The sequence below is a fragment of the Vipera ursinii genome (genome assembly GCF_947247035.1).
Source record: "Vipera ursinii genome assembly, chromosome: 3".
NCBI classification, from domain to species: domain Eukaryota; kingdom Metazoa; phylum Chordata; class Lepidosauria; order Squamata; family Viperidae; genus Vipera; species Vipera ursinii.
In genome coordinates this window covers 130065950-130085204 of record NC_139516.1, presented here as the reverse complement: position 1 = coordinate 130085204, position 19255 = coordinate 130065950, and the positions used below count along the sequence as shown (strand labels likewise).

Below are 19255 nucleotides of genomic sequence, written 5' to 3'. Positions count from 1 at the left end.
TTTGCTTAAAATAATTGTACTTTAGCTACAGAATTATGCAATGTGATATTTTTAAAAATAGTTCTTCTCAAACATTTTTCTGCCAAAGAAGCATCCTGGAAGATTAATGACTTTCACTGTCCCACTATTGATTTTGCATTTTAGTTCTATGCTTATTTCCTCAGCTTGATGCTGATTGTCTCTGTTTCTTAGTATCGATACAAATAAGAATGAGAAACAGGAAACAGGATCACAAGAAATACTTTGGTTTTAGAGTTATGTAGGAGAAGAAGCAATGCTATGGAATGATCAAGTGGCATTATTTACACCAAGCTTGACATATGCTGCTGAAACTAAAAAAGAATAAGTTACACTGAAGCCAGTATATTTTATTGCCTAGCTATTGGTATGTAACTGTAGGAGTTTTGTACTCAACTCAGCGAAAGCCCACAGGCATCTTTATAAGAAAATTTCAAAATATAATTGATCTCTTAATATTACTATATATATATATTTACACTGGAATATTTTTCTCATTACGTTTTTCAAACCTATGAAATAGCAAAATACCAATTAAATTTAAGGAATACCGGTATCTTTTTAAAAGCCTCCTTGCAATCCAGGTGTTTAGTAGCTAACAGGAAATACTAGAGGTTTTTTCTCTCTCTCTCTCTCTCTCTCTTTTTTTTGTTAAAAAATCAACATTACAGTCCTTAATCTCTGATGCACACACACACACACACACACACACACACACACACACACACAAAAGGTTCGGATCTCAGAAGGGTATGGCTGACTGATGAGAACAAATAAGTTTGAAATGATCATATCGGTCTCCCTTTATTCTTAGTTAGCAAGCCAAAAAAATTTACTCACACACACACACACACACACACACAAACACACACACACACACACAAAATATCTAAAGTAGCATTATAGGAGTTTGAACTATAACCTTATAATAAAAATGGACGTATTGGATGCAATTATACAGTTAAGATATTAATGTATCCAAACTTACTCCCATCTCTGGCCCGCTATGATCAGGAATTGTATCATGAATGTTTCTGTAGTAACCCAGGCATAACGTGGTACATCGGACGAGTGCCCCCATGTACAAAGAGAGGATTGGGATGAGAAGGGGCTCTCGGCATTCCAAGTGACTGTGCAGTAAAATAGCCACAAAAACCACCTATCCAGAAAAAAAAGAGAGGAAGATTAATTAGGAACACCTAAGACTGTCAGAAGGCTAAGTCAGGGCATCATTTTCTGAGCATAAGATATGTCTTCATTATTGTTCAGGAACATATCCTCTGAAATTGCTAAAGACAGGTAGTACATACTGGCTTTTCACTTTTACAAGAAATATCAAAGAGCAGAACTTAGTGATTGATTCCTATTACATGCATACCCCATTAATTTGAGAAATTGCTCCTTTGTATTATATAGATGTATCTGAAAATCAGAGAAGATCTCCCCACCTTCTCAACTGTACTCAACATTTTATTAAAGAAGACATGGCTAAGAGTTCCATCAAGAAGCTGTAGGCATGCACACACTGGGAGAAATGAATTTGAAATTACAGGTAATGGCACTGGGGAAAAATGACAAAAATAATGATCTTTGCGCTTATAACTGTTGTGGCATCCCCACAATCATATGATCAAAATTCAAATGCTTGGCAACCGGCATGTATTTACAACAGTTGGCGCATCCCGGGATTGTGTGCTTGCCATTTGCGACTTTCCCATGGTTTCAGACAAGCCAAGTCAATGGAGGAAGCTGGATAAGCTTAATGACTGTGTGATTCACTAAACAATTGCACCGATTTGTTTAACAACCATGGCAAAAAAGATTGTTAAATTGGGGGACAACTAATTTAACAACTGCCTTTCTTAGCAAAGAAAGTTCTGGCTCCAACTGTAGACGTAAGTGGAGGATTATCTACATTTTAAATAACTGATTTTTTTTTTAAAAAAAGTCCTGAACAATATGGAGGGGAAAAATATGGTGCTGGTGAAATAAGAACAAACAATAATTGGAGGCGGGACAAGAGAGAAAGAAAGGAAACAGTTGCATTGATGTAGATCTCATCTACTTCCTCTTACCAATTTATTAAGGATTAAAGTTATTAAGGATACTTGAAAACATAGAATGTGAGATAACTGTCAAGAACAGGAAAGTTTTAAATAACAATGCAATCTGATTGAAAGTTTAGCTCAACAATCTTTGCAACATTTCTGCACGACTGGCTATCCCAATGTTGCTGATGAATGGCTGAATGATCTGCTTAATTAAATGAATTAATGATTTCATTAAGACTACAATATATTGATGTTTAAAAGATATATTGGGTTTTATATGATATGTAGAGAAACCAGAATAGATGCAATATATTATAACAGAGCACATATTTTTACACAAAGCGTTAGTTTAAACCCAAATTGTTGGTTCATTTTGTAGTATTCTGCTTATCTGTGTGAGTCAAGATAATTCTGATTATTTTCTCCCTATTTCACAGGATTCTCATGTATTTTTCAGGGAAGTAAAAATATAGCATATTATACAAATAAGAGATGAAAACTACAGTTAATTGTTTCCCCAGTAGTTTTAGCAACTGTGTTTAAAAGCTAAAGAATGGAACTAGAATAATCAATGTGCCTTGCCTTTCCATCTGATAGCTTTCTTTTTATTTTTAGTATAATTATTTTAATTGCAAAGAGCAACTCTTCAAATAAATATAACCAATAAAGTGCTTGGATGATTCTCTTGAGAAAATTTTGCAATTCACAGCTAATGCATGTGAATCTTGATGCATTCTATATATCTCCAAAGAGAAAAAAAAATAACATCCATGTGGGCTAATTAATGAATTATTGAATTAATGTTTTTAACGAGAGTGATTACAATTTAATAGAATATTTAAAGAAATATACTGCAGTCTGTTACATTCCCTTCCAATTAGTTTTATATGTTGTTTAGTATGCATGGAAGCATTAACTGAGCTGTAAGACCACGTTAAGGACAGAAAACCTGTTAAATAGGATTGCTGAGCAAGAAACAAAAATGAAGTGCACCAAAGATCAATTGTTAAAAACAGAAAATTTGAGGCAATCCATACTCAGGATGTGGTAATTTGTAGGTTTTTGCCACAAAACTGTGGTGCGATTGAAACCAGAGAAAATTTCTCTAGGTTGTCTTTCCGATCCAAAAATGATTGTGTGATTAGTCTGAGTCTGAGAGAACAGGAGGAAAAAATAAAGACTGAATTATAGTATTAGTTTAAATACAGTCGCAAGTATATTTAATGGCATCCATTTCAGCACCATCTAACAGTTAGATGAGTCATTAGTGGCTATTATGACACAAACAAAAAAGAGCTAAGCAACAACAGTATAATTATAACATTACACTATAATATAGATGCTGATAATAAACACAAAAGTCAATAACATCATGTATGTAATGTGTATATGTAAGTATGTATGTATGAATGTGTGTGAGGGTGTGTGTGAGTGTGTATCTAGTCCCTGACAGATGTAGCAGTGCCAAATGACAGCACCAACAGGAAGAAGGATTATGAGAAACTGGAGATTGAGGAAGACACAGATCACCCTTAAGGTTGAGAAGGTTTTTTTTTCTTTTTTAATATTAACTTCTTATTTCCAATGTCTAGGTATTGGCAGCCCAGAAACCTCAGCATGAATTCAAGCATGTTCAAACATATAAATTAACAAAGACTTTTTCCAGCAGGGAAATGGTATTCGTTTAACTGGACATTTCCCAAAGCAGAACTAATTGTAAATTGAACAAATTCTTACCTGAGCAATGACATCTGAAATGGAGGCACATCCAACCAGAAAGCTGTATTTGTGTTTCAAAAGAATGCCTGCATGTGTCCAAGCCTGACAAAAACGAAGGAAAAATAGATCATCAGTTGGGATGACTTTAAACTCTGGAATAACAGTAAAATAAATTTCACAACCACAACATTTGCTGGAAGGGTTCTGGAACACTAAAAGCCATCATTTCTTTCTCTGCTCATCAAGGTATGAATCTCATTCTGTTGTGTATGGAAAAATGTACTTTCTAATCATAATGCACTGTGGCAGGACAATATTGTATAGCCTTGAACTCCAGATGTTTGGTTATGATGTCTATATCCTCTCTAGCATAATCACTAGTCAGGAATTACAAAGGTTACACATCATCATCTGGGGATGGATGGTTAGAAAAGATTGTGGCAGTTTCCAAAAGCATACAAATAAGTCAATTACAAAATGAACTACGGATAAAGACATATTTTAAGCATTAGTATCAAGTTATGTATAACATCATGTATTCAATCAATTACTTGTTTGGGACATAAGCTAACTCCTTAAACTGACTGGGAGAGTGGACATCTGTTGAATTACAGTCAAAGAATGAGACCAGAGTAACTGGAGAGAGTTAACTTCTAAAAATTACAGTAAACCTTCAACTGACTGGACTGTGAATGTAAACAGTGCCTGTTAAAGCAGAATGTCTGTTAAATTCAAACAGAATTTTACATATGCAGACACCTACAGGGAACAGATTTTGATCTCCGTGTCTGAAGCCCACTCAAGTAAAGTCCATTAAAAAAAGGGTTTATGTAATAATTACATGTGAAATAAAAGAGATAGCGAGGCGTTTTTCTTTGTTAAAAAAAGGCTTTATACAAGTCTTTGAAGAGGCTGAGATTGTACTAAAAAAAAAGGCAAGTAGAACAAATTTAATTTCGTGGAACATACTACAGAAGCTAAACAAACCACAACTGAGTAAAAAAACCCAAACAACAACCCTGCTAACTCTTTTAAAAGATCTCCAAGAGCAAGAATGGCAATCGTTTTTTGCAGACTCACCATGGCATCCATGAAAGGAAAAGCTGCAAGATAAAGGAAGGCCTTGCGTGTTTTACTTCCCACAGAATCATCAACATGATGCAACTTGTTAATGATGTAGTATCCCAGATCACTGTATGCTGCAGAATAATAACAATAACAATAGTAGCAACAGGAATACTACTGAATAACAATAATAAGTAGCTATAGCAGTGATAATTCAACACATCAGTATTTTAGGATGAAAATAGTTCTTTTCCACTGGAAATGCTGACAGTTTTTATGAACAAAATTTCATTGCTTAATAGGTTGCCAAAGTGTATTAAAATAGAGTCCCACCCCCCCACACACAAATAAGGCGGCAGCAGCAGTTTTTTCTTCCAGGAATTGCAACTGACTGAAGGAAAATGAGAGTCGAATGAAGTAGTTTATGCTCTTTTCTTTAGTACAATTGCGTATTATACTATAAAGGCTCTTGATTAAAAGAAAATAAAATATCACAAGTGATTATTTAGAAACACTGTACTAATGATACACAAGGAGCTTATTTAAGCCAATTGCTTTAGAATACACTAGCTGCTACCAGATAAATCAGAGTAAACCTATTTTGATTCCAATAATAATAATAATAATAATAATAATAATAATAATAATAATAATAATAATAATAATAATAATAATAATAATAATAAGAAGAAGAAGAAGAAGAAGAAGAAGAAGAAGAAGAAGAAGAAGAAGAAGAAGAAGAAGAAGAAGAAGAAGTTGGAAGGGACCATGGAGGTCATTTAGTCCAACCCCCTGCTCAGGCAGGAAACCCTATACCATTTCAGGCAAATGGCTGTCCAGTCTCTTCTTAAAAACCTCCAGTGTTGGAGCATTCACCACTTCTGGAGGCAGGTTGTTCCACTGGTTAATTGTTCTAACTGTCAGGAAGTTTCTCCTTAGTTCTAGGTTGCTTCTCTCCTTGACTAGTTTCCATCCGTTGCTTCTTGTCCTGCTTTCAGGTGCTTTGGAGAATAGCTTGACTCCCTCTTCTCTGTGGCAGCCCCTGAGATATTGGAACCCCTCACTCTTCTCTTCGTTAAACTACACATACCCAATTCCAGCAACCGTTCCTTATATGTTTTAGCCTCCAGTCCCTAAATCATCTTTGTTGCTCTTCTCTGTACCCTTTCTAGAGTCTCGACATCTTTTTTACATCGTGGTGACCAAAACTGGATGCAGTATTCCAGGTGTGGCCTTACCAAAGCATTGTAAAGTGGTATTAGTACTTCACTTGATCTTGATTCTATCCCTCTGTTAATGCAGCCTAGCACTGTGTTGGCTTTTTTGGCAGCTACAGCACACTGCTGGCTCATATTTAAGTGATTGTCTACTAGGACTCCGAGATCCCTCTCACAATTACTACTATTGAGCAAGGTACCACCTATACTATACCTGTGCATTTGATTTTTCCTGCCTAAATGTAGAACCTTACTTTTTTCACCATTGAATTTCATTTTGTTAGATAGCGCCTAGTGTTCGAGTCTGTCCAGATCCTCCTGTATTTTAAGCCTATCTTCTGGAGTATTGGCTATTACTGCCAGCTTGGTGTCATCTGCAAATTTGATGAGTTCCCCATCTATCCCCTCATCCAAATCGTTAATGAAGATATTGAAGAGCACTGGGCCAAGAACAGAGCCCTGGGGCACCCCACTACATACTTCCTTCCATGTAGATGCAGTTCCATTGAGGACCACACGCTGAGTACGGCCTGTCAGCCAGATAGGAATCCATCTGGTGGTGATGCTGTCTAACCCACATTTTTTCTATCTTATCAAGTAGTAGGTTGTGATCTACTTTATCAAATGCCTTACTGAAGTCCAAGTAAATTATATCCACAGCATTCCTCTGGTCCACTAATTTTGTCACTTGGTCCAAGAATGTAATAAGATTTGTCTGGCATGATCTGTTTTTGACAAACCCAAGTTGACTTTTAGTGATGACTTTGTTTGCATCAGGGTGTTCGCTGATTTGTTGTTTGATTAACTTTTCCAGAATCTTCCCAGGTATTGAGGTCAGGCTGATAGGTCTGTAGTTTCCTGGATCTATTGTTTTCCTTTTTTTGAAGATGGGAACTACATCAGCTCTCTTCCAGTCCTCTGGTAGTTCCCCAGTGCTCCAGGATCTTTGCAAAATATAGTTTAGTGGTTCTGAGATCACGTCTGCCAGTTCCTTGAGAACTTTGGGGTGTAATCCATCTGGTCCTGGTGATTTGAACTCGTCTAGGCTGGACAGGTGTTCACTTACCATTTTTTTTTGCATATCTTAACTTGCGTTTCTATTCTGTTTTTTATGGCACTGGTGTATTTACTCATGATAAGACACTGGATACTTTTCTTGCTTGGAATCTTCTTTTCTACCACCCCTCCATCTTGTTTTGCCATCAATTCTGTCTCAGAATGAGTCACCATTGTAACTTTCCATAAATGTTCAGTCCTCACTCCTAATTCAGGATGCTAGTCAACTGATGTGTGTTCTTCACTTATTTTTACTTAGCTTATTCTCTCTTCTCCCTGTCTCTTCTCATCCATCTCATCTTCCAGAGTTGCTGAAAGATAATATTGTCCTATCTTAGTTCCCTAATTGTCCTCTTGGGAGCTAGGGCAAATATTTTTTTATATCGAAACAGGACCGAAATATATGCATAAGATTTAGTGAATGGGTCCCCGATCCACCGTCTGCTGAGAATGCGCCGCCCAAGGGGCGGGCAAGTGCATGAAGCTTCATTTGTACCTGTGCAGGATCTAGATTATACACGTGAAACCATCCCCCCACCGCCACCACCACTGCCAGTCCACGGAGACAGAAAGGTTGGGGATTGCTGATTTAATGGATAAGCTGTATAACTGTAATGTTTCAAAAAGCTGTTATCCTCTAAGCTCGTGGTCCCCAACATTTTTGGCTCCAGGGATTGATTTTGCAGAAGAAATTTTCCCCACAGACTGGTGTTTGTGTGGGGGGGGATGGTTTCAGTTTTACTCATTTGCCACCACTCACCTGCAGCTCTGCGGTCCGGTTCCTTAACAGGCCATGGATTGGTACTGGGGATTGGGACCCCTAGTCTAAGCTATTAGTGTTCTTAAAAGCTTTTTGTTATTCTTCTAATAAACATACTTATGAAACAAAAAGAGATCCAGGGTTAAGTCAGAAAATTACACTGAACCCAGGGGACCAATTTTCTCTGCTTTCAATGTTCAAAATATTATTTGCTTTCAAAGATCTTATCAAGGAACTGAGTACTGCATTTATACTGACAAATATCCCCACGTTTCTGATTACATTCTCTAACCGTTGGCATTTACAGTTTTGAAAAACAATGATTTCATACTAGCATGAGGAAAGCTACCACATCAAAAGTGGCACACCACCTCAATGCTTCATCAGTTAATCTTATCAAACTAATATAATTTGAGGAAAAGCATGACATGGCTAAGAATGTTATCACTTATATAGCACGGATGCCCGGTTTTATCTTTTATGTTTAATTGTTGATGTTTTAGTTAGTTTTGTTTTTAATTTCTTAAACCTGTCAGTGACCTTGAGGTTTTGCCTTACCTTAAAAGGGTCTAAAATGGTTTCAGATGAATAAATGCTACTGCAAAATGTGAACAAAAAGAGAGAGTATCTGCTGAGTATCATATCCTCTATGATACTTAGCAGCATCAATAATGAATACTGGAGCCCCTTCATTTCAATAGCTTAATGCCCGTTTTTATGCACTCCATCTGTATCTCTTCTGACTTCCCTCTACCCATACATTAACTATTATTACAAAATGAAGATTACAATAGACTGTGGAGATAGAAAAACCCATTGCTGTAAGAATTTTAGTTAGTGCTTACTCTATGCCAAAACATCACTAAGCTTTTCAATACTTCTACTTCAATATTGTTTGAATAACCAGTCAGAAATAAGGGTTAAGAACAAATGTGGAACCCAAATAAGATATTTATAATAAGAATAAAGTTAGAAGGGACCTTGAAGGTCATCTAGTCCAACCCCCAGCTCAGGCAGGAAACCCTATACCATTTCAGACAAATGGTTGTCCAGTCTCTTCTTAAAAACTTCCAGTTTTGGAGCATTCACAACTTCTGGAGGCAGGTTGTTCCACTAATTAATTGTTCTGTCAGGAAATTTCTACTTAGTTCTAGGTTGCTTCTCTCCTTGATTAGTTTCCATCCGTTGCTTCTTGTCCTGCCTTCAGGCACTCTGGAGAATAGCTTGACTCCCTCTTCTTGGTGGCAGCCCCTGAGATATTGGAACACTGCTATCATGTCACCCCTCACTCTTCTCTTCATTAAACTACACATACCCAATTCCAGCAACTGTTCCTTATATGTTTTAGCCTCCAGTCCCCTAATCATCCTTGTTGCTCTTCTCTGTCCTCTTTCTAGAGTCTCAACATCTTTTTTACATCGTGGTGACCAAAACTGAATGCAGTATTCCAAGTGTGGCCTTACCAAAGCATTGTAAAGTGGTATTAATACTTCGCGTGATCTTGATTCTATCCCTCTGTTAATGCAGCCTAACACTGTATTAACTTTTTTGGCAGCCGCAGCACACTGTTGGCTCATATTTAAATGATTGTCCACTAGGACTCCCAAGATCCCTATATTTTGTTATTGGTGACAACATGAGGATGCCTTCTACTAAGAGACCTGGCTTTGATCAAAATCTAGAGTCAGGGAGGGAAGTTCTAGCTCTGGAAAAATTATAATGGACAAATAACTAAAAAAACTGAACAAAAGAAGTTATTTGTCAGCCAATCATTTGAGAAGAGATGCTACTTCAATAACAACTGTGAAGCAAACTTACCTATCAAGGTATGAAACACTGCAGCCACTGCACCAGCTACAACCATGCACAAAACTGCTTTGGCTCTATCTCTTTTACTGTTGACAAAAACCAGACCCACATTTTTGAAATCACTCATTGGTCCAGTGAAAAACTTCATGAGGGAGTATGCCAAGCCATAGCTGGCTAGCATTTCCACAGCATCTTCCTTAACAGCTGCAATTCCTCTATTCAAGGCCTAAACAGGAACAAGAAAATAGAAAGGAAGAGAATAAATTAACATGTGCAATATGTTATTAAACATGTTTACTAATTTTTAATCAAATAAAGTAAAAAGACATATGCATTATTTTGCATAGCTCAGAAAAGGGACTGTTCCCACATAATATTTTTGTGCAATTCTAATTTTATTCATGAAATTTAAAAATGAGCCTCAAAATCATTATCTTCCATTTGTAACCCTATTTTCTTTTACACCATAAAATTCAGTCACATGAATATGGCAAAATCTCACAGGGAACCTCATGAAATTTCAAGAGTTCTCACATGAGATCTTAGAACCTTTACTTTAGCAGGCAGGTTGAATACACTGCAACATGATAGCACCCAAAGCCTGACAAAACCATTAATCAAAACTATAAACCACGTATTTAAGAGGGAATAACAACGGGTACATATGAACATAAGGTCTATGAACTATGAAACTAGTAGACATATCCTTGTATGTTATACCCCAGTGATGGCAAACCTTTTAGAGACCGAGTGCCCAAACTGCAACCCAAAACCCACTTCTGTATCATCGTGTGCTGCGTGGGCGTGGCCCATTGGGTGGCTGTGGCCAATTGGATGGGCATGGCCCATTGGGTGGGCATGGCTGTGGTGGTAATGGCAGACTGGGTGGGACTAAAAAGCTCAATCAATCAATTCCAACTTTGCGAGATCTTTTTTTTCCCCCGAGAAATTGAAATTGATTGATTGACCCTTTTTTTTTGCACATGGCAGTGGAGGTCTAAAGCGAAAAGGTTTCATAAAACCCAGCTGAAGGCCTAGAACTAGGCCCTAGGGCGATGGCGCACATGCCCACAGAGAGGACTCTGCATGCCACGAGTGGCACACGTGCCATAGGTTCACCACCACGGTTCTATATGTGGTTCTAGGCTTGGTTTGCACTGTTTTAACTTCTGAAATTAAGACAGGTTTTTTTTTTGCAGACAATGAGAGATGTGACCTTGATGCAAATATGCAAGGAACTGTTACATAGGCAAAGCAGGTTGATGCATTCTTTAACCTTGCAAAACAAGGTAACATTTGGAAAAGCACTTCAGGTAAACACCTCCCCGAATCAATGGAATATAAGGAGAGGAGATACAGCACAGTCAGCCTTGCAGAAAATGTTACTACAGCCTATCAAGAAAGTGTAGTTCTAATTTCCTTCTGGAGTTAATTTTCTGGTCTGATCTACTTACAGAGACTGACATTAAGTGACATTTTAATTTCAAAAATTGTTATTGATGTATTTCTATATTGCAATTATGATTATGAACAGATCAATTTCTTGGTCAAACATTGTTCAGCTAATTTGATTTCCCTTTCCCCAAAAGGAAATATATCAACATATAAAATGAGCAAAACTGACCTATTCATAGAAATAAGTTAAATTTTCCTGCTCTAAACTGTTCATGAAAAATGAATGTACATCGACTAAGCTTTGTATATTAAGCATATATATTAAGCAAACTTATTTTGCATGCCAGTTCCCGAGTTTCAATAATGAAAATACATTATTAATATTGCTTTATTCCATTTCATGCACTACATGATCTTAACAAACAAAATATAAACCATTCAGTTCTGCTAAGACGCAGAGGCTGCAAAATGTATCCTTTTATTCACAAGTGCACTGTTTGTTCCCACCCACATAAAAAAATATTATTTTTTTCTTCTGTCTTGCCTGCTTTAAAACAAAAACACTGGGTTCACGGAGGAGCATTTCTCTCCCTTTTATTGTCTATTTGTCTGCTGAATTTCTGTTTGTCTGAGTTTTAGGATAAACAGATTTAAAGACCATTTCCCTGTTCCATGTACTAAAATACTCTTGAAGTTCCTTTGTACATGTATATGTACCGTACCTACACTTGAGCAGTACAGTCTTTTCCATCCTTCCCTAAATATGATTCAGTGTCAAAGTGCATAGAAAGAAAGTGATTTTATTACTAGCAAGCTGGCAACTGACACTATTCATCTGACATAATACTCTTGGTCTCTGCCCAGATCAAAGAATGATTTAAGAACAGGATTTAGAGCATCAAAGCACCCAGAGAAAATGACTGACTCTTCACATAGTATTTTGCCAGCAGCTGCAGCCAAAGAGTCATACTGTAACATGGTAGAGAGGTGGGGAACTCATGATGCAATGGAAGTAAATAATAAGTGTTAATTTGGCTATGACTCTATAATGACCACAGAAGCCTTCGTGTAGAAAGTGTTTCTTTCACCTCTGGCTGCCCTGAGCTTCAAAACATTAGTCTGAAAGAGCAAACCTTTAGCAAGAATGTATTTCCAAGGGAAGGGAAGATTATTACTTGATGATGTTCCGGGGCATTTAGGGATGAAAACTGCTTAACGGGGAAAGGTGGAGTAAATTATGAGGTACATACAGTAATTCTCCTCCCCAACTTAAGGTACATTAAGCAACACATACTTGGATAATTCGATTCACTTCAGAAGTTGTAAGACATACAGAATAAGCACTTTTTCAATTCAGCACAGAATTAAACTTCTGAAATTCATTGCTACAAAATTTGGAGATAGGTCATCAGCTTAAACAGCTATATAAATTCCTGGCGAGTATAGGTTTCAGAAGGTAAATTGATCACAACAGCTACAATGGAATCTCTGTGTTCATAGACAGCAATTATTAAATACTAGAATATAAAGCATGTCAACGAAGTGAACATTCATATATATATAAACATCAGAAACTGAGCAGGGCATATTTTTAGTACCTGATTCATGAAGCATAAATAAATAGAAATTTTTGAGTTTGACTTATAACAATTATAAATGAATGGCCAGGAATCATATTGTACAGCTATATGGCACCTTGACCTTGTGTGGTTGTGTATTTCTCGAAGGTCTTCGCTAATCATTCATCATGAGATAATGTCTCAGCTCAGTTGTTCCACTAAGAAGGAATAGTTCACTGGAGAAATTATGGAAGGTCTGACATTGTAATGATGCCATGCAAAAGTTGGTTTTCCAGTGGGTGGCTACTAAAATAAATCTAACCGGAATGTTGGTTGCTGAGTTTAATTAACTCCTCCAGACAAACCAAATGTTTTGACTGACCGGTTCAGCATTTCCTTTTTTAAAGCCAAGGAGAAAGAGCTAATAAATCAAATATGTCAAATGTTCACTAGTATAGTCCCTAGAAAATCAGTTTTTCCCCAAACACTGGAAAGCTGGGTTAGTTCCTCGACCTCATCCAGATTAAACTTGGACGATTCATGTCACTCCATATAATGTAGCTGTTCAAATCCCTATCTAAACATTTATTTATGTGCCCAACACAGATCTCTCTTTGGGAAAAGATTATTCCCCTTTAAGACTCAAACAAATTTTGGAGTCTTACAAGGAACATAGACTTCATGAAAACAAGAAAAGAACTCTTATGATTAATAGAGATTTTACTCAAATACAGATACTGCAAGATAATTTAGATCACATCAGTAATATAACTTCAATCACAGGGTATACAACAAAAATAATAAAGCTTTATGAAAATCAAAACAACACCTGAGGAAATCTTAGTAATTCTTACTCTTTACTACACATGGATAAAGTATTCTTGCAATGAGGAAACCGACTTTTACTAATTTACAGTGATTTATACAGCTTAATATAATTACTACCAATTGTACTTTTTGAGGAAAAGTGAGCTATACCCTGCATATGCTTTGTTTTCTATTTCCTTCCAAACTAATTAGATAGATATAGCTGTTGTCTTTATCAGTCCTAAGGCCAATTTAAAAGTGTAATCGATTGGCACCTACAGTAAAGTTTTATGACTTTCAGTCCATAATATATACCCATCAGCAATATAGAATTTCATCTTGCTCCTTGGCTGTTAAAAGCGAACAGTTAAAATCATTATCTAACCATTATCTGTAAACAAGTCAAAGTAGGTTGTTGTAACCCTTCCCAAATGTGTGGGGGTAAGCCTTAATTTAAAAATGACATCTTGAGGCAGTCTATCTTCAAGTGTAGGATCAGGAAATCAATAATAACAGCCCTCAAAGGAGGGCCACCCGAGAAGTTAATAGGTGTTAGGCTACAAAAGGCAATACTTGGTTTGCTACTGCTAGTGAGACATGATGGAAAGATGGGAATCAAAAACTTAATTTTGTGAAACCTCAGAGAAACAGGAAAATTGTTCATAAGTCACAATGCTTTCTTTTGCTGAGCCAAGAGCAGCTCTCAATACGAAATGTTCATATCTGCTGATAATGAGAATAGTAAGATAAGAAGCCGAGAGAATATTAGGTGGGCCTAACAGTGGTCTAGAAAGGAAAAACTGCTGCCAAAAAAAACCCAGAAAAACAATTAAAGAGGTAATGGTGGTATTTCCCATAGAAAAACTATTTGTATAGGTCTCGGTGTGAAATGTTTTATAGTTAAAAAATAAATGTAGAAAGAAATTAAGGAAGGAAGGAAGAAAGAAAGATAAAAGAAAAAATATTCAAATAATGGAGTGGAAACACACACACAAAAAAAAGAAACTTAAAAAACAACTTCCCATCTTCTTTACAGAAGTTGTAGACATATTTGATACTGTTTTGTGCCTTGAAAATGACATGTACCTTCTTCCCAGGTACAGCTCATTTTAATTGTTAAATCCAAGAATCACCAGTTCATTTTTATCTATTTTCAGCAAAAAAATCCATAGAGGGCTTCCAGTCTTTAACAAAAGTGGTGGTTGTTCCTTCCCTAACAAAAAGTCATTTCTTAAATGTATTTTATAACTTTTACAGGTAGTCCTTGACTTACAGCCACAATTGAGCCCAAAGTTTCTGTTGCTAAGTGAGACATTTGTTAAGTGAGTTTTGCCCCATTTTATGATCTTTCATGCCACAGTTGTTAAATGAATCACTGCAGTTATTAAATTAGTAACACAGTTGTTAAGTGAATCTGGCTTCCCCATTAACCTGATCACTAAAAGGTGATCACATGACCCCGCAACACTGCAACCGTCATAAATATGAGTCAGTTGCCAAGCATCTTAATTTTGATCATGGGATCAAAATGGCCATAAGTGTGAAAAGAGGTCATCAGTCACCGTTGTAACTTTGAACGGTCACTAAATCAACTGTTGTAAGTCGAGGATTACCTTTAAGTAACAGGTCTTTCAAATGATATTTACCACAAATTATATCCAATGTATGTAAATTTTATTAAATATATTTATTACATAAGCATTTATTTTAAAAAATAAAATAGGTAAATGGTGGATCCCAGGTTAGGTATTGCAAAATCATTTGATGACATAGGTTATGGTCTGGGAAGTGTACCAGACAGGCAACCAGCCAGTCAGGGAGAGTTTTCTGCCAGGAAGAATCAAGGTGGCAAACATCTTGGTCCTCACTGCCAAAAATAGCATATGATCCCAATGCAATGAGTAAGCCTTTTCAACTCAAGTAGATTAATGAGGAAGCACCACTGACTCTTTATTTGAGAAAGGCTGCTGCTGAGATAGATATCTTACGCATCTGCTGGGAAATCTCAAGTGGAAGAATCTTAATCCCTCAGGATGGAAAACTTTATAAAATGTCAAAAGTCCATGAGGGGTCGAGGAACTGTAGTACGATATTTTTTCCCGACTGCTGTGCATTGTAGTTATAATTTGTCAAACTCCCTGCTTTGGAACATGTACAAATCTACATAAATATAAATATGTAAGAATATTTGTCCATTTAGTGTAAAATATTGGTCTATTTGTGCAGCACTGTAGCCTGGTCAGTTGTGGCTTTCTCAGGTTGCAGGAAGAGCTACTTCCCACAGTCTGCTACGCAACTCTAACTCTTAATTGCAGGTGCAGGAACTGAACCAAATGAAACAATTGAAGTTTATGTTTCATGTTACCCTAAGACAGACTTGCTACAGTGGTATTTGATGTCCCCAGTAGTATTCTCTGATTCGTGACAGAATACAAACGAACATTTTTTTCTGGAAAAGCCAACACATTCCAGAACCTTCAAGAAAGCACATCGCAGTGAACATGGAATGGTTATCTGTAAACTAGTTTTGGTTTAAAACCAAAAGAAAAAGTATAGAAGAGTCTCAGGAGCATAGGTGTGATGCCTCCCTGATTTTTTTTCTTCAAGGTGTTATCCCAGTATACACATCAGATTATTCAACATTCTGTAAGTCAGTAAACTCAGGGTTGCTATACCTTCGCTTAGAATTCACCAGCTGTTACTCACCATGGTTAAAAGGAAACTCAATATTTAAAACAACTTATTAATTAATTAATCAATCAGTTTCCATGGCTGCCCATCTCACTCAATGACGCTAGGCGCTTACAATTCAAAAAACCATACTAGTTAAAATATTTTTTAAAAAAACATTTTAAAATAATAAAAATAGTTAAACCAATAAGAACTCTAAAAACATCCAAATTAAATATACAAGATAACTTGGCCAGTTAGCAATACAGCCAGGAAATGAGGTCCTTGACACATTCAGCCTCCCATTCTTGTGAACCTGTTTCATAGAGCAGAAGCCACTGTGGAAAATGCTCATTTTTTTAGTTGACAGGATCTACAAAATGATCGTTCTGCTTGACCTGGTTGAACAAGTAGAGACTCTTAAAAAATGGTGATCCTTTTACAGGTATAGGTATTATTTGCTGTACTTGTTTGTATACTATTACTGTTGAACACTCTATGGAGTATAGCCTTGATAGAATTGGGTGTCTGAACATTCTACAAATAAGAGCCTTGGTGGAGCAGTGGGCTAATGCCTCCTTAAGTAACCCCAGCTGCCTGCAATTAGTGCAGGTTCGCATCCCACCAGGCTCAAGCTTGACTCAGCCTTCCATCCTTCCGAGGTAGGTAAAATGAGGACCCAGATTGTTGGGGGCAATAAGCTGACTTTGTAATAATGCCGCTGGGGGGGGGGGGGCGAAAGCCCTAATAAGCAGGCATATACATAGAATGAAGGCTATTGCTAAACACATTGTGCTTTAGATTGTAAGCCGCCCTGAGTCTTCGGAGAAGGGCGGGATATAAATGGGATTTTTTTAAAAAAAAAAAAATTAGTTGCTAGAAGCAACATCAAAAGAGACAATTGCTCTCAAGATGCACTTTGGGAGTTTCTCAGAAGTAGATGGAACACTAATGTTCAGGAATGAGAATTCCAGATGATGGTATTCAAGCTGAATAACAATCATATGCATCCTTAACAGAGTCGTAGTCAAATTGAGCTTTGACCAATGTTTATTCACAAATCACTTTTGTCCTTTGCTCCACACTTTCTAAATGTGGGATCTTTGGCTATATTGGCTAGGAATTCTGGAAGATGCAATTGCAACAAAAATCAGAGAGCCTCGGTGTGTGAAGTCTACACTATTGTGAAGAAACAAGAGGTCATAGTTTCATCCCATTCCTTATTACCACCTCACACATTGTCGTTGCTATCTTTGGAACTGTAGAGAAAACTCTTCCTTCTTGAACTATGGCTATTTTAACTGTCCTCATCTCCAGGATCATGAGCATCCATGTCACAGTAAAAATAAAACCATTATAACAGAGTGACCTTTCTTATGAAAGGACAACGTACACCATCAGAACTTTTATAATACATTGTTTTTTTTAAAACACTATATTTGAGAACTCTGACAGCCTTGGCTAGTCCAGTATGACATCATGTCCTGTGTTTCTAAGCCATTTTTATCCAACATGATCATTCTGTATATTTTTTCTAGTAGATGTCTCAAGGTCATTAAAGCTCCAGACCATTACTGAACTCTCAAGAACTTTTTTTTACTGAGGACATTACACCCACAAACTAGGCTGTGGTTGTTATGAAAGATCAACATATTGAATGAAGTCTCAAGTAGACACAACATGTACCTTACAACTTTGTTACTTGATGCATGTCATCAAGATTATTAACCAAAATTCCAAGAAACAGAATAGTAAACTATACTATAGCCCTTCCTTAATGGTGAATCTGCCAACTGTCAAATATATATTGTATCAGTTTTGAATGTAATAGAAAATACAAAGGAAAAAACAATATTTAAGTTTATAGAAAACCAAAAGAAGGAAGGAAGGAAGGAAGGAAGGAAGGAAGGAAGGAAGGAAGGAAGGAAGAGGAAACAGCACATATCCATACACACATATTTACACAAGAACATTAGTTCCCATCCTTACCACATGTGATTATGTCAATGTTGTGTGGTAATAATAATAATAATAATAATTTTATTTATATACTGCCCTTCTCCCGAAGGACTCAGGGCGGTGAACAGGGCAAACATATAAAAATAAAAAGATACAAAAGTTAAAAAAGAATTAAACACAATGCCCAAGCTAAAACAATAAATAGATATATTAAAAATGACAGTAAAATCCCAACCCATCCCCCATCAGGCCAGGCCGGCCTGTTTGAATAAGTGAGTCTTCAGATTGCGTCGGAAGGAGCGAAGGTCGGGCACCATCCGGAGCTCGACCGGCAACCGATTCCATAAATCCGGGGCGCCCACAGAGAAGGACCTCCCCCTGGGGGCCACCAGACGACATTCTCTGACCGGTGGCACCCTGAGGAGGCCCTCTCTGTGGGAACGCACAGGGCGGAGGGAAGTCGATGCCGGCAGCAGGTGATCCCTGAGGTACTCCGGACCCATGCCATGTAGGGCCTTGAACACCATTAGCAGTACCTTGAATCTCACCCGGAAGACAACTGGGAGCCAATGCAGCTCACGGAGCAGAGGTGTAACATGGGAGTATCGGGAGACTCCCAACACAACTCTCGCGGCTGCATTCTGTACCAGTTGGAGCCTCCGAGTGGTCCTCAAGGGCAGCCCCATGTAGAGAAGTAAGAGCAAATGTCCATTCCTATGCTTATAATATGAAAAGCAGCCAATACATTATATAGGAAGGGAAAAGAAGCCCCAATTTTTACTAGATTTTAAAAAATATCTACTATATTACGAATGAAAGTTTTTTTTTAATTTTAATATTTGTGCTCTAAATTGCCAGTGTCAAAAAAGACTGTGAAAAAAAACCCCAAACCTATTAAGATTACTTCACAAAAATGTGGTTATTTCCTTCATACAAATGTTCACTGCAGTCAATGCAATATTAAAAAGCAAAAATTAGTAATGTGAACAATTTACTGATGCTGTAAATTCTGAATCGATGTCCCTCTTTCTGAAGCCACTTTTAAAAAAATACAAATTTAAAAGATAAAACAGAAATAGAAAATTAGTGAAAGAAAAAGGTTCAGAAAAGAATAAAAATGCAATAAGGAAAAAAGAGGGGGAAAATAAGAAAAGAACTTCTGGTTTTCTT

The 19255-nt window shown here is 37.0% G+C and overlaps 1 protein-coding gene across 1 annotated transcript in view; it reads right to left on the bottom strand.

Moving 5' to 3' along the window:
* Positions 1-19255, bottom strand: part of ANKH (ANKH inorganic pyrophosphate transport regulator) — a 112247-nt gene that overhangs the window by 26519 nt on the left and 66473 nt on the right. The window contains exons 2-5 of the mRNA XM_083358366.1: positions 9705-9921; positions 4869-4987; positions 3807-3890; positions 1007-1177 (exon numbers count right to left, since the gene is read on the bottom strand). Coding sequence (XP_083214492.1) covers positions 1007-1177; positions 3807-3890; positions 4869-4987; positions 9705-9921 — 591 coding nt within the window. The remainder of the gene's footprint in view (positions 1-1006; positions 1178-3806; positions 3891-4868; positions 4988-9704; positions 9922-19255) is intronic.